This window comes from Frieseomelitta varia, unplaced genomic scaffold (assembly GCF_011392965.1).
Source record: "Frieseomelitta varia isolate USP_RPSP 00005682 unplaced genomic scaffold, Fvar_1.2 scaffold_909, whole genome shotgun sequence".
In the NCBI taxonomy this organism is placed as follows: domain Eukaryota; kingdom Metazoa; phylum Arthropoda; class Insecta; order Hymenoptera; family Apidae; genus Frieseomelitta; species Frieseomelitta varia.
The window spans coordinates 848563-865873 of record NW_025110711.1 but is presented as its reverse complement, the minus strand read 5'-3'; the positions used below and the strand labels follow the sequence as shown (position 1 = coordinate 865873).

The 17311-nt window shown below is 39.1% G+C and overlaps 1 protein-coding gene across 3 annotated transcripts in view; it reads left to right on the top strand.

Annotated features, from left to right (window-relative positions):
- LOC122537444 (rho GTPase-activating protein 7) overlaps positions 1-17311 on the top strand; it is a 413295-nt gene that overhangs the window by 370873 nt on the left and 25111 nt on the right. For all 3 annotated transcript variants that reach the window (XM_043670601.1, XM_043670602.1, XM_043670600.1), the window contains one exon: positions 7396-7556. In XM_043670601.1, the coding sequence (XP_043526536.1) occupies positions 7396-7556 (161 nt within the window). The remainder of the gene's footprint in view (positions 1-7395; positions 7557-17311) is intronic.

Sequence of the window (17311 nt, the reverse complement as noted above, 5' to 3'; positions counted from 1 at the left end):
TTTTTCACTTTTGTTCTACCTAATTGTTTTGAATTGTTTTCACATCTTTCACAAAATCGTCGCCCGATCCTGGTTGGTTTTCGTGCCATTTGTTTTTCATTTCATGGCATAGCCCTGTACGTGAAGCCTTGTCAAAATAAAATATTGTAAAAGATAAATGAAAATCGATGAAACCGGTGATCCTCAGTAAAATAAATCCATTAAACATGTTTATAATATCTCAACACAATACCTATTGTATCATAACAAATTCACGTTGACATGCAAAATCAACGTGGCATTCAGCGTGTTAACCATTTTTAAATCAAAGTAAAACCTCAAAAATGCCAAAAAAAAAAAAAAAAAAAAAAGATAGCGATCGCAGTCGATCCTGTTTCCTGCATCGAAGATTTCAAAAGCATAACAGCGTCGATTAAAACCGTTCGACAGCAGAGTGGTTTCCGATTCGAGAGAGGTTGCGTTTACAAGATTTACAAGAAAAATAGAAAGCAGATAATCCCGAGGGAAATCGTCAGATAAATTCAAGCCTTTAAAATGAAATACTTTGTTTCAATTTCGTTGAAGGCCACCGCCTTTTACGATTATCCTGCGTGGGACTCGAGTTACGAAACTGACAGTGAGATTGTATTTAATTTCGGTTTCAATGAAATTTATAATGCACACGTGATACAATATTTCGGACGTACAGTTGTATAAAAGCCAGAGCAACGCCGTGAACGGATGGTTCGTGAAAGAATCAGGTTACGAGATTTCGGAGATGGGGGAAACGTTGTTTAGAAAACCGTTTCGACTTCGATTTCGATGGCCTCTGTTTGATCACGTGCCCCGATACCATTTACAATGTTTTTCCAGCATTATCTAACACGCCCTGTAAAATCATCCTTCCGTTCGTTTCGAGCGGCTGCTTTCAAAACGCATGCAAGACTTTGTGCGAGACCATCGTCTAAACTATCGTCTGAAATTCTCTCGTAACCAGAATTTCTTTTTTCCGCGCCAGGAGGCTTCGTATACAGAAATAGAGAACAGGCATTGCGTGTATAACAGACAATTTTTATCGACCACGTTTCTATCTTTAGCTGTACTATTTTTTTATCCTTCCTAGAGAGCCCGAAGTACACTCTACCATTATATTTAGCATAATCGTTCGTGCTCTCGAATATATATTTGCAAAGCCCGTCTCGTATCAACGCGCGAGCACAAACTTTTTTATACTTCCGAGCACGTCACTGTTATTTCAGATTCCTTGCAAACCTGTTCCAATCGTGATCGGTAAAAAAAAAAAAAGAAAGAAAAAGAAAGGAAAAGGAACCAGTCGATATACTGTATTGAGAATACATGTTGTTCCTGTATCTCTGTAGAATAGTTTCCAAAATTTCGAGAAACGTGTCGAAGACACCAATTTAATCGAAATTTTAACTTCTTGTCTGAAAGAGCGAGAAGTGCACTATAATATAATTCTTGAATTAACACAGGAACTGCCAACGATTAAAGCGTACAATTTCCATCAGAAATGTTAGTGTAAAATTAAAAAAAAAAAAAATGTAGAAAACTTTACAATACAACGAAATACTCAAGCTTTTATTTACGTATCTCTAAAAATACGTCTGTAAAAAGTTTGTCCATTCTGACCATTCTAGTCAACAGAAAGAAATGATCTTTTAACTTTTCAATAGCGTTTGGATCCCATGGGTCTTTCCATAGATTACTTTGACCTGTTGCGAACCGATAAACGGCCGGGCTGGAAGGATTAAGAGATCACGAGGTCCGAAGATCGAGAGAGACACGCACGGGCTGACGCTACAGAGGCCGGCAGAATTCCCGTGATAAATCCAACTCGAGAGTTGCCCGAAGATTTATACCGTGATCATCCCCGCCGTTGCGATCTCGATAACCCAGTTCTCTGGTCGCACGTGAGGATCGATGGTTAATTAAGTTACTGTCGTTACGATCTTTCAATCAGCGTCGATCTACCCACCGATCAATGACTCACGGTACGATCGACCAGAGAGAAGAAGGAAAAAAAAAAAAAGGAAAAAAAAAATACGCGTGGACAGTATTGACGTCATGTTCACGTTTATAGTCACTCGGTATTCATCGATAGGCTCGAGAGTCTAGGGATCGCCTGTGGACGAATGGAATTCCCGTCGAGATCGATGCCAAACGATTTCTTTTCCTTTTCAAGAGAAACGTGTGTGTACGTTTGTGCGTGTATATTCGATGAAAAAATACACGTAACGCGTGATCGATGCTCGTTCCGTGATTACCGCGTGAAGTATTTCGTTGCGTAAAGCAACAGGAAATCGCGATGATGCGTGTTTTCGTGGGATCGGCTTTCGAGACACGCGATACGTTTGTCACACCTGGTGAATCGCCTTGTTTTATATATCCTCGACACGATTCGGCTCGAGGGGCAACGTTTCACGCACGAAAAGTGGAAAAAAAAAAAAAAAAAGGAAAGGCCCCTTTTCTTTCAGCGAAAACGGAACTCACGGCCAACAGGATGCTCGTTTCATCCTTAACGTTAGATCGCTGTTACGAAACGAACGCCTCGTTCAACGTGCTGGATTCACGCGAGGTGTTTCATACACTGAAATTATCATTTCTGCCACTTGCAATTGTTCACGATGCAACAACAACGCGCGTGCAACTTCGCGCCCGACTTACGAAACGCACGGCTATCGATCGCACGAAATACCGATCTATGAATATTCGCCGCGCTCCACCGAGGACATTATGATATTTAATATTCAGCAAAAATGCCGAATGAGAAATACCGGGGATAGCTTCCATCCACGTTCATATCCTTTCTCACGGAATTCTTTCGGAGTCGATTCAGAGGATACGACGATGTTCACGGCGATCGGCAGAGAGAGAAAGAGAGACGAGACGATGCTTGATTATTCAAACTCCCGGCGATTATCTGAAATTGTTCACTCCAATTATCCCGGTCGTTCCGTTTTCGTATTTATTGATTACGCTAATAACGACGGCTAATATAATGAGTGAAACCGAGTGGCCGCGGATGCTAATTGATACGTCGGGCGAGGGCAGCGAGCCGGCGCGACGAGCTTTCCTCGCGGAACGGTACGGCAATTAGTACATCCAGGAAGTGAGAGCGTAATCGGCCAATCGTTAACGTTAATCTATCGATCGTGGAGCAATAGTTACCTGGCTGACCATGATGATTTCGTTGCGATCGCAGCGAAGGCCGCGATGCGTCTCGTTTGTCCCGATTTAATGGAATATCGGCGCGTGCGTGAACGTAGACTCACGTTCACCAGATGAAAAAGCGTACGCGAGACACGGTTAACGAGCCGACGTGTTCGTTAAATGTAAAATCGTCGCGAAACTGCACGCTGGAGCCGCGTCACAGCCTCCTTTTACTCTTCCGCGGGGAATCGTTATTAGAAGTCAGTAGGCAATCGATTGTAGATCGTTAAAAGCCAGATCCGCTGATTTATTCGTTAGAAAGTAGCTACTGAAAAGCGGCTCTCTACTGGAAGTTGCGAAGTTTTCGTTTTGGGACTCGTTGCTCGAACGACACCGATGTTTTTAGAAATTTTTCATTTCAACGTCGTTCGCGGAGTGGATGGTTTCCTTTTCTTTTTTTCGAAGTGGACTCGAGTTTCTTAATTACTTTGGTACAACGTAGATGCCTGATTTGCTATGTTGCTTAGTTCCAAGACGTGCTGTTTTTATTTTTATACGAAATTTCATCGTTCACGCGGAAGAAGCAAAGTGTTGTAAATTAATTGTGGGATAATGAAGATATCGAAGATATTAATCACTGAATCTTTACTTGCATTCTCTTAGCCGTTCTCTGGATACCATACAACAATCAAAGATCTAAAAAACAACCGAAGACGCCAGACTTTGCGACCACACTCAGGCATACTATCGCATAACACACACATCACACGATCAGCAACCAATAGATGTCGCAATTATCTTCGAAGGTTTCTACACTAAGAAAATAAAAGAAAGAAACAAAAATAAAAAATTAGTATAAATATTTGGCTTTGTCTTTAATACATGGTAAAACTATATTCCGTATATGTACCAAAGGATTGCTTTCGAATAAATTTTTTTTTGAGTGGAGAAATTTTTTATAATTTGAGAAACCTTGCTTTGGATAATTCTCTTCGTCGAGTTCAAAGAATTTCAAAATATAAAAAATCTCGTTAAAACAGATCACTGAAGGTATAATAATCAGAAGGTATAATAATTTTATCGAAACAAATTTTTATTGTTCGACCCAACAACAATTACACTAACACAATTTAATTAAAGAGCTACGGGTCACGAAAGGAAATCATCTTCTGAAAAATGTAATACTTCCCAAGTGAGTTATTTAGAACAGAACGATCTCCATCTATTATAAGATACTTTCGGAATTTCCTGCTCGAGAAGAGGACGGTCCAACTGTTGAATCATTTATTAGGAAGGAAGTGGATACCGATCTCGGGAAGGATTTTCATATCAACGAGTTCATCGAAAGCTTTCAGGTTTCAGGGCGTATGTAAATTCGTTTACGTCACGCGGCGTAGCTTAATTTCCTGATTATCGCGAGGAACGCCGAATCACGGAAGGGAATAGACGAAGCCTCGACCGTTGCCATGCTTTTATAGAGAAAGCACCGTTACAACGACCAAACTCGTCATAATTCGAATAAAACGAAGCGAACAGGATAAAGTCGATGAAACACAATCAACATCAATCACAACAGCGTCACAAGCTCAAGGGGTTGAACTTTTGAGAAAGTAAACGAAAGAAGTTTCTCAGATTTCTCCTTGTTGCTCTTCTCGATAACATCCCCAATCGTACTATTTATTTTTCATAATTCTTCATAATTCTTGGTTTCCATTTTTTCCATATTTCCTAGAATCGTTCCCAACCAGAAGCGACGAATTTCATTGAAACTTCTACCTTTCTACCTGGATTTTTTTGCCCAATCCAAATCGTTCTTCGCTCCGTATGAAATCTCGTAGCGTTCCCCTCTTTTTTCTCTGTATCAGCAACTTCACGATCGATTCTTCTCGATTCGTCGGGAAAAGGAAACGAAACAAAAAGAAAGAAAGTGCGCGGGGTCGAAAGATTAACGTTACGCGAACGCGTTAATTGATCCGCAATTGACCCTCGCCGAGATCATAGATCCGAGATCTGGTTCAGAAGATCTGGGTCGACGTTGCGCAAGCCGCGATGGAGGCCGCGTGTATCCACGGCGTGTCTCGCAACGGGAACAAAAGGGGACAGAGACTGATGGCCACGGCCATCGCGAGAACGGCCAAAGAACAACGTCACCTGCGTGGCTGGACGAAATTTTCGGGTGAAAGCCGATAAGGGATAAAATAACGGTCCAGTGGGACGTATAGTCGTGCACACATGCCGCGAGAGCGTCGTACGTCTCCACCAGAGGAAGAAACAGTTGCACAGAAGTGTGACCTTTCTTTTTCTCCCCCTCTGCGTTTCTGTCGAACGCAAATCGTTTGCTGGATTTTGAAAATTAGAAGGCAATTTTTTGAAGCGAAACTTCATTTTTTTTTTTATAATTTCGACGATTATAATATATAATGTATAATGTATAATATATAATTGGACGAGTGTTTGAGGGGGCAGGACAGTTTGACGGGCCTAAAAATTACGAATTACTTTGGAGGGATAGTGAAACAAAAGTACATATTTGATCGACATGAGCTTTTGTGGTTCATTTTAACACATTATGAACTATAAGAAGCAACATTGAAAGAGAAAAAAAGGGTACTCTTAACTTTTTAACTTTAACGCATCGTTTTACATAACTTTTTTTTTTACATTGTCTATTGACGTATGATTCCAGCCAAACAAAATTAGTTGCAACAAAAAGGCAAAAAAAGTTCGAAAGTAAACAATATTCTCTAGGGACGATCCAACATTTTCATTTTTATGAAAATTGTGAAAATGGCAGCTCTTTATTTTTCATGTATCGAATTTATGCCAAAAATTTCTACGTTTTTCGTTTATATTTTTCGAAAGTGTTAAAAAATGTTCGATCGTCAATCTCTAGTAAATATTACACTATAGATACGTACCAAGTTTCACAGTAATCAGTTGGTTAGATTCCAAGATATTCTGCACACTGTTTCTAAACTAGTTTGGCGAAAAACGCGTTTAAAGTTTCATTTACGTTTTTTTACTTAAACATCGCGACTCACAATTCCTACAATTCGCAACTAAATTGAATCCAAGTCCCCTAATATTTTATTCACCAAAAGTAATATTTGAATCACACGATTTACACTTTATAATTCTGCTTAAAGTTGTAAACAGTGATACAAATTCAATTATTCCGTATCAGTGGCAAATTTGTTATTATATCCCAAAATAAGTCGTTTTAAAGGCTAGGACCCTTTGTATCTTATTTCTAAGACTTCAAACTACTATTTAAAACAAAACAAAAAATCGAAAATTTCAAACTGTCCTGACTCCTTAAGACTCGAAGCTACGAAAATACGATTATTTATATTATTTGTTTCAGTAGAATGTTGGAGAAACTTCGTATGCAAATATAAAAAGTCATGGAAAAAGACGCGCCTGTTCTTTTTTGAAATCGAAGCTTCTCGAACTAATCAACAGGCTCTCAAATACAGTCCGATCGATACGTTAGAAACGAATTAGATTCCGAGTCGAAAGTTGAGCAAACATACGTACCTTGCAGTACAAAGTCATTAATCAAGTAATTCAAACTCGCGGCGATACACTCGAAACATCGATTCATAAACTCGCGCAAACGAAGGATCATTTTTGAATGGACACGGTCGGTGCCCTTGGGCATTAATCTTCTCGTAAACTCGATGGGCCCATAAAATCCTTGCAACAGCCATTGCCGAGGCCCTCACGTTCTTCCTCGTCTATTTTTCCGAGCGCGGTAGCGCTCGTTTAAATTTAATTAGAAACGAAGAACGATAGAAAGAGGCACGCTCTGTTTTGCCATTATTTCAATTAGACTGACGTGCATGCGAAACGATAGAGGTACACGGACCACTGAGAGTCGGTTGTGCTGGCTGACAAACTGTTTTTGGTGAAATTTTATTTCGTTTTATTTCGCTCGAAGAGGATATTCTTCAATTTTTTGAGATGTCTCTTTTTGTTTTTAGATTTTTCGATAATGTTGTTTCAGCGTCAGGTTCTTCTATCATTTTGAAATATTTTTAGATACAATTTTTGGTAAAATTTTATTTCGTTTTATTTCGCTCGAAGAGGATATTCTTCAATTTTTTGAGATGTCTCTTTTTGTTTTTAGATTTTTCGATAATGTTGTTTCAGCGTCAGGTTCTTCTATCATTTTGAAATATTTTTAGATACAATTCTCAACGATTGACGATAATTACAATATTTCTTTCGTGTTCCTTGTTTCAGATTATCAGTTCCCGATAGATGTTTCTGGTGTAGCCAAGGATCACCCCTTCCTCGAGGCCGATTCCCTGCAGAGTCTGTTTCGGCGATTACACGCGCTTAATCGGTGCGCCAACATGAAAATCGACACGCATCACACGCACAGCACCAGTCACAGCAAAAGCGTAAGTAACCTCTGTAACTTTTAATTCGAAAGCATTTTTCTAAGAAAATATTTCTTTAACCTCTTGCGCTGGAATGTCGTGCCGCGCACGTCGAGAATCTTTTGTCCTTAAAATTGCAATATTTTCTCAGTTTTGAGTATATTTGAGTATAACTCAGGCAAAACGAATAATAAATTTATTGCTTCTGAATAATTTCTATCCAGTGATATCATACCGACCAGTTCAAAAAGAAAAAGGAAGCGACGAATTGTTGTATACAGTTTGGTCGCTCGTTATGGTCCGCAAAAATCAGTTGCCAGCGCAAGGGGGTTGAAACCGCGAATAAATTGAAAGTTTGGTTGCATCTTTCGATACCGATCATTTTCTCGTCTTCGAGTGGACTCTTTCGAAGCTTTAACGGTCACAGGAGATACAAAAGGCGGAAATACCAGTCCAGATCAAAAGTATCAGAAGTTGGGGAGGCTTGTCGCGACCCAAGGGTTCCTCTATACCTAAATGCTTCTTAGAACTGCTTCGACCACGGGGCCCCTTTCAAGGATCGCGCCTCCACTTCAACTTTCGCGGTGCGAGGCGTATTATCTGTTTGAACGATGTTTCGTTCCTGAGATTTTGGGAAAGTCGCTTTGTCGCTCGGCTTCCGAAAGGATTCGTCATCCGAGGCGTACTTTACACGTCGCCTGAGTAACTCTCTTGATTTTTCAAGAACCGCAGGAATGTCAAATATTTGATCTGAGAGTCTCTGCTTCTACTAGTTACTTCTCGAATCACTGTTTTCTTTTTTCTTTTCTTTTTTTTTTTTTTTTTTTTGCATATTTCACCCGAGGCTGAAATTTAGTAATAACGGTTTTGTGGTTAAAAGTCGTTTGTTGTCGTGGCAATAGTTACAATAGTAATAATATTGTCGCGTCAATATCTCGTAGACTCGTTGATAATGATTCATGTGGGATGTCTGTAGATATTCAGGTATAATTATCCTCTAAGCACGCAGTGCTCATTCTGAAATATTCCGTGAAGGTTATAGTGCACTTTCCAATTTATTCTATCCGCTGGGAGATCATTAACAGAAAGAAATTAAATTTTCTAACGGTATCCAAGCGGGTATCATTCTTAGCGTTAATTAACACACTCACCGCCGATCGTATTTCAACCAACTTTTCATTCGCGTTAATTAAACACGCATACGCCGAAACAGAACTCACAACGTTCCCTATAATTGTAATTTATTTTTACGAATCTCGTTCTAGTGATGCTAGTTTATGTGAATTATATTCCGAATTATGTGAATCATTCCAATGAACGTCAATTGATTCGGGACTGTCTTCAAAAGTTTCTTTTTCTTCGTCGTAGCTTTCACTCTAAGAATCTGTTCAGATATTATATTATTATATTTATAATATATTATATTATAAATATTATATTATAAATATAATATTATATATTATTATATTTTTTAGATATTATATTTATTATTTATTATATTATCATATTATATATATAATATATTCACAATATATTATTAAAATATTATCATATTATCACTATATCAAATGTATACGTTCGTTATAATTATCAGTAAATTATAAAAAGAGGAAGTTGGCTAAATTTAAGTACGATGTCTCCTCAGAAGGGACAGTCGAACGCAAAGGGTTGATTTCCCCCCATCGTCGACATTTTCCACGTTGCCTCGACCAAGATTCCAACGTCACAAAAATTCCATCGTCCCTGCGTGTGTGTATGTGTGTGTGCGTGTGTGTGTGTGTGTTCCACCAAACGGCGGCGACAGTATCGACGCACGTTTCGTTATCTCGAATCTTTTTCTTCGTCGACTAATTGCAGGTTCGGGCCATCGGAATTCGTCGTAACGAGTTATGACGCGTTCCCAACGTAGGTATATGGTGATTGTTATGCAGGGCCTTTGGTCCTCTTACTCTATTCTTACGATTTGCTTGAGGACGTACGGACGTACGAATGGAATAACAACTAACGACTATCACGTGACCGGGATAAGACCAGAGTTAATTATCATGGACAACGATGCCAGACATGGCGGGAACGACGTTCTTGCGGCGGTAGTGGAGGAAGTTATATCGTTTCGCAAGGTTTTATTTCTCAATGCTACTGTTCCCTCTTTGTTTTAGACTATCTGTCGCCTTAGACGAATTATTCGCCTTAGATTCGTCGACATTTTTCGACATCTTTCGATCCCCCAATTCGTATATTCTAATTCTATTCTTATTGTATTTTAACGCGTGAAAGAAATCTTCAGTGTTTGGTGGCAATTTTTTTAAATAACGTCAGGACGAGAAATTACGTACGATTCTCCTATATTCTTGTCATGCTTACACTTATTACTTACATACACAAAATCTCTTACTTTTAAATTAATTTTGTAAAAAATCGTTCGTTAAAATAATACTTTGAAATGAAATTTATTGCTTTGTTTTGTAGACACTTTCCTTGATAATTATAATTTTTGCACCATTATGAAAATTGCAAGACACAGCACTTGGGAAGCAAAATTATTGATCGTAATAGCCTAAACGGAAAGTAACCAAAAATCGGAACGTGTTGAGCTATAATATCGCGAGATTAAATTCAAGATGGGCGCCGAGGGCAAGAATCGTACGCCACGACGTAAAGATCACTGTGAAAAAGAATGGTTGTTGGTTATTGTTCAACCGCCTCTGCTCAAGCAGGAAGTGTTCCAAAATTACACAATGAACGGGGTTTCTCGCACAGGGCGCGTCTTCATCTCGCAAATCAGAGTTAAAAGCGTTCCGTTGCGAGCTTAAATCAATTATACACCGTTCGCCCGACTCCCGAGGCCCGTCGATTAAGATCACGAGGATCAATTCGTGCGATCTCAAGAGAGAAATTACTCGGATCCATTCACGCGCCCCTTGTAACAGTCGCACAAAGGAGAGGAACGCATGGGTCCGATTGAATTCATTGCGACTGATCGTGATTGCGACTGCTCTTTTTTCTTCTTCTTCTTCTTCTTCTTCTTCTCTCTCGCCTCTCTTCCTCTTTCTCTTCCTCTATTTGCATTCAAACGTGCGCGCGGATACTTCCCGTGTGCGTGTGTGTACGTATGTACTTATCAATACGCGTAATCTCGATCCCCGTGACGTGACGATGCGAATCGATGGATCAACGATATGGATCCATCCGAGATTTCATCTCGGGAAATTGTTTTCACATCGATTCGCACAAGGGAATTTCTTCGAAATTACGAATCCTGATATAATCGTGTGATATTTATGTACAATATTTAACCTTCTTTTTAACCTCTTAAGTATATTATAAAGGTAACAGTGACATCACACCGAGTTCAAAAGAAAAAGAAAGCGACGAATTATTGTATAGGGTTCGGTCACTCGTCATGGTCCGCAAACCAGTTTGCCAGCGCAAGGGGTTCAATAGAGAAAATTTCAAATGTTCGTTTTATCGAACAGTATATTGTGAGTATATTAAAGACGAATGTTCTCCAATTGTCGCCCAGCTTTCCCAAACGAAATATTATTATTATTTTTTTTTTTTTAAACAAATGTCGACGATTAATTGTCAAACGACAAGAAGTCGATCGTTTCGTTCGATGTGACCAAGCAATATCGCCGATACGACGAAATGCCAACTAAATAGATAAATAAAGGTTCGTCCGAGGGATCGATAGATTGCCAATCGTCGCGTTCGCGGAGATCGAGGACTTTCACGTCCATAAACGGTGCACGGGCGCGCGTTTTACCTGCTATTAGCGGGCGCTCACACGTGCGTAGACACGCTCACAGCTGCAACAAGTGTCGGTGCTCTCACCGGAAGCGAGTGGACAGACCGCCGCGGCGTTATGCGTGCTCGTGTATTTAATAAATAGAAAATGTCGCGTGCAAAGTCCCGTGTAAAGCGACCGACAAGTATACGGATTGTGTCCAAGCACAAAGCGAGAAAACGAGAAACAGAACGAGAGAGAGAGAGAGAGAGAAAAGAAGCGCGCCTGTACGAGGGAATATTTTTCGAGCATGTCTCCCTAGATGGAGAGAAAGCACGTTCGCACGTTTATATGGCATTAACCGTACCGCATACGAAATCGTTCGATATTCGCGACCATTTCTGCGGACAATTGCAACACGTGACCGCGCACGGCTGGGATCGATCATAAATCGGTTATGACTTTTTGAATCGTCGGAGTGTGAGACCGAGTCTGACGTGTGAAAAATTTTACGTAAGCACGGCAAGAGTGCGTTTACCTCTTGATTCATCTCCGCGCAATTGGCATTGGAAATTTTTCAAGCAACCAGTGACGTTAATTCCCCGCGCCTCTCGCGTCAACGGCAATAAATTTGGTAATAAAATTAACGAAGCCTGCTCGACGTGTAATTATACAATTTAATGTCACACGTCAGATCGTGTTACTTTATAACGTGGATTAATTTTACGATATTTTCCCTAATTTCTTGTATTACTTTCGACGACGTGCGGAATAATTCTTTGCGGTGAATGATAAAAGAACGGGTGACCTAAACCATGTCAGAATCTGTTGAACACGGTGAAGAAGACCTCCGATAGTTTATCTTACGTGCAGTTTGTGTGCTTGCGATATTCCGAGCGTGCATTAGTTGCATGTAGAGCTAGCTACGTCAATATTGTTTCAGAAAATATTTGTTTTAAGCAAGATCGGAGATATCTACCTCAAGTATTTTATTGTTTTACTGTTGCATTGACCCGGTTTTCAAACGTGACCGATCGATCCTCCCGAGGCCCCGAGGATTCACCAATACCGTACGCCACAATTACTTTACAAATTCGGTCGATCGTAATTTCCATTGAACGGCAAACTTTTCATGGACGAAGGAACTTGTTCAAGGTATAAGCAATTATTGACTATAGAATCGGCAGAAATAAATTTCGCGACCAATTATATCGTATGACGAGGCGAAAGCTTGGTAATCTCTCGCAATATTATTCGTTCCATTTTCTTTGATTGAATACTATCCTACGTTATGTCGATCTAGTTATACTTTCCGTATAACACAACCTCTAAATTCTATCGTTTGAATGTAAAATTTCGAAATTTTCACATTCACACGAAAATCCAGCGCAACTTGGGCGAAACTAAATTCGTTCATCATCCGTCCTTCAAATTTTAATACTGGAATCGACGAGAATGGTCAAAATGGCCATTTTAGAGGATGAAATCAGAAATTTGAATAATTTTCAAAATCCAGCGACTTCGGTGCAACTGTCATTTACCTATCTTCAAATTTTAATAGTGGAATTTTAGAGAATAATATCAAAAATTTGAATAATTTCCAAAGGCTTCTTTGACCATATCATGAAAATTTTCCTATTCCTATTGTGCACTATTCCTAAGTTTCATATCTCAATCGCGTCAATTTTCTTTTTACTTTGACCATATCATGAAAATTTTCCTATTCCTATTGTGCGCTATTCCTAAGTTTCGTATTTCAATCGCGTCAATTTTATTTTTACAATCGAAACTCCATCTTTTTCTTAAAATACACGTTCACAAAACCGCAATGAATCAAGTTTGCAAAATATTCTTATCTTCATTCATCGGAAGACGCGAACACACACATACACACGCTGTATCTCGACGAGTGTATCGACTAATCGGCCATTTCGTAACGAACGCTTTTTTTTCGCGGTACCAAGGAGCTTTACAACTTTTGCTATCGCAAGGCGTACGATTCCAGCGGACGGAATCGTTTCCACGTGTCCGCTCGCCTTGCTTTCACCTAATAGCTTTCCTCGTTGGCCGCGCACGGGTGCAAGGTCAAGGCTCCCCGACCGTTTTCGATTGTCGAAATTAATAGGCGCGCGACCCGATCCCGTCAGGATTCCCGCCCCGAAGAGAGAAAGTTAGACCAGAAAGTCTGTCCAGTTACTTCGCCTCGATTCCTTCTGTGAATCGTGTTTCGATCATCGTCGATGGAAAAAAGAGAAAGGACCTGGGAATTAATATTTATGCCGCAATGTGTATGTCGGCAAGGACACAGGGGCTTGGAAATATTATTCGTCAATCAGAAGTTTTGGATAGGTCATTTTTTAACGTTCGCGATGACGTGAAGGTTCGTCCATGTCGAGGGGAGGATACACGACAAATAGGTCTTTCCTTTTTTTTTTTTTTTCATAAAATTGTGTTAGGCTGAATAATATTTCCATTTCTCACTATCAAAATTCAAAATTCAACGATCAATTTAAAAAAAATGAATCTCGACTCGACGAGACGGATTCGAAATCCACGAGCAACATCAACGTCAAATACAATTGAAACCTCTTTCAAATGCCACATATCGAGCCAGCCCATCTCTCCACGCGAGATCCTCCTGCGATTCTCCTCCGCGAACCGCGAAAGGAAAACTCCCTTTCAAATTTTATCAGACAATCGTTTACTCACATACACGCGCCTAAGAGCATACGTGCACGAAGACAGGAGTCGAGTCGAAGGACTTTCGCTGTCAGAGAGTGCACCTTTCGTTTCGAGCTTCATCGCCGTTAAACCGTTTCGGCTCGGAACAGGGAATCGTATCGATTCGATGCATCGACGGTCAAGCGGCAATTACCGATCAAACAGGAGGGGAGGAGGGGGGGGGGAGCACTTTGGGCTCGATTTACAGCGGTGTTAGTCCGTAACGTAGCTGTACGACTCGTGTGGATGTCGTATGGCGTCCCACTTTGGCTTCGGTTTCGTTCCACGAAAGTAATTTGACGGTTCGCCCCGGTCCGAGCTCCTGGAAACGCAGAAGTAGATCGCAGACCGCGTCGAACCTTTAACCCTGGCGCTTTCCTTTTACTTCGTTTCACAGCCAGACGGAATTCGACGAATTTCGAACGGAGAGCGATGCCGGACACTGCGGTGTTTTTCGAACGCGCGGCCACGTCGTTGACCTTTTATTTATCCCGCGACAGGTGCGCGTTAGCGTGGTTCGACCCAGCACTGGTGGTGTTATTTCCTTCTTTTTTACGATGGCTGTCGTTACGATAGCAATCTGATCGATCGTCAATGCAAACGTTTAATAATTAACAATAATTAATACATGCAATTATACTTGTAATATGTTTTTTTATAAATAATATATTTACAAATCTATTGGCTACAATATACGTATTATGCTACGTCTCCTCGACACGTTAGTGAATTCTGTTGAAATTTTAATTATTCCTTAATAACATACTGATGTGAAAAGTCTGAAATTACCTATATCGAAATTCCTGTTTAATACTTTGAGGTAATTATAATTTAAACAACCAAACAATTTTCTCACTTTTAACTGAACTGTACTTATGGATCTTGTGCAACATTTTATTGTTGATTCAAAAATATATTCGAATGAGCAATATACGTAAGAGTATACTTCTGTCTGGATTAAAGATGAAATTCGTAGATAAAAGAATAAAGATCTTTTGGTTGCGAGATGGATCGAGAGTGAAAGTACACTGACACAAAGACTTAAGTATCTTACGCATACACGTGGATCAGTAAGAAAATTTATGCTAAATTAATTCAGATGTATAAACAGCGACAATAATGGAATACAAAGCGATAACACGCTCGTAAAACTAACTAACTGTTAAATCAGGAGAAAACTGCAATTTCACTTTTCCATATTTCTAAAGTCTCTCTATATTCAATTAAGAGAACCAGTTCCAATCGCGATCGCATGATGATTAATCGATTCAATCGTATCTAGATCTCATAGAATCTAGAATGATCACGAACCTTTACATTTCTCTGTATCCCAATTTCCGACAACTAATCAAACTGTGACGTACATTCTATATAGTTAAAAAGTCGATAAATCAAACTGAAATATATTCAAAAGATATTAAATCCAAAATGTATTCTAAAATATACTTTCCGCCAAAAAATATTCCAAATGTTAATTAGAGTTTCTATGCAATTAAAAAGCGGATAAGTTAAAAATCTAAAATATAGCCAAAAAATATTAAATCCAAAATATACTCTAAAACATCTAAATATTAATTAGAAAATAATTAATATTAATATAAATATTAATTAGAAAAATATTAACATTAAAATTAATATTAATATAAATATTAATTAGAAAATAAAACATCTAAATATTAATTAAATCCAAAAAATTCTAAATATTAATTAGAATTTCTATACAATTAAAAGACGGATGAATTAAAAATCTAAAATATATCCAAAGAAAATATTAAATCAAAAATATACTCTAAAACATACTCTCCAAAAAATATTCCAAATATTAATTAGAATTTCTACACAACTATCAAAAATCTAAAATATACCCCAAAAAAAAAAAAATATTAAATTCAAAATATACTCTAAAACATACTTTCCAAAAAATATTCCAAATATTAATTAGAATTTCTATACAATTAAAAAAACTGGATGAATTAAAAATCTAAAATATACCTCCAAAAAAAATATTAAATCCAAAATATATTCTAAAATATACTTTCCCCCCCAAAAAAATACTTTCCAATCGCAAATATTCAGAATCGTTCATTCACATTGAGAAATACGATCTTCCGTAGAGTGAGATCAGGGTCTTTGCTCCATGTACAATCGCGGAATGTACCTTCTTCTCTGCCGCGCGTTTGACCACGTTTGAAACGAGACGAAAAATTCGCGAGTTAATTGGCAAACGATTAATTACTGAGCGAAGTTGTTCGTTATAAAAGGCTACCGTCTCTTTCTCTCTCGTTTGCCACCACTCTCTACTTTCGGCCAATAATCGTCTTCAGTTGTGTCCACAACAGGCAGAGGCAGAAGAGCGGTAATTGCAGACGCGGAGAAGCCGCGTTGCGACGACGATGACAGCCGCGGTCGGTTGGTTGCCGTAGCCAGCGTAAAACCTGGAAACTGGTTCGGTACACGCGAGCTCCTGCTGAAAGTCGCGGCTAGCAGACTGCGCGGCACGGCTGCCAGTTGCACCTGCACCAGCCGCCTCCGGTTGCGCAAACGTACGCCTGCTGCATACTAGAGCGTGATGAAATCCGCTCCGTGACGTTCTGCGGCGATGAGACCGCGAGTTTGAAGTTTCTACGTTCTTCTCAAATTCCTTTTCTTTTTTTTCCAAGTACCTACGTTTCACGTTTCGCTCGGAGGAAGCAGTCGCCCGTGAAAACAGCGATCGCGGGAAGTCATCCTTTATTCTTCGCTACACTCGCGAAAACGAGTTTTTTTCCTTTCGGAGAGTTTGAAGTTGATACGAGACAATTCGTTCACTTCAGAACGTCTTCGACGTTTTACTGAATTATCTTATAGTTGGGAATTTGGAGTAAATTCTTGGAGGCGAGTGAAAGAATAAGAATGAAATCTGTTTGAAAGCTGTTAATTTTTGAAATTGTTCTTCAAGTGGAGATGATCATTTATCCTTCGCTACGCTGGTGGATTTGGTGATTTGTGCAAACAAGTTTTTGAAGAATTTGGAGTTGACAGTAACTTCGTTTCGAAAGCATTTTCAATATTTCACTGAATTACCTTACAGTGGAATAATTCTACTTTATACTACTATTACTTTTATTTTATACTACCATTACTTTATTAATTCTTCGTAGAACAAGAATGACGAAGATGAAATCTCTTGCTGCGAATTTTCGAAATTGGTTTTTTTAAGTACTACAAACTTTTGGAAAATTTAGGAGTATTTGACAGTACGATGATTCGAAATTTCATTTCAAAAGCATTGTAAATTTAGATAATTGGTATGAATTATTTCACAGAAGGAATTTGAAACAATTCTTGA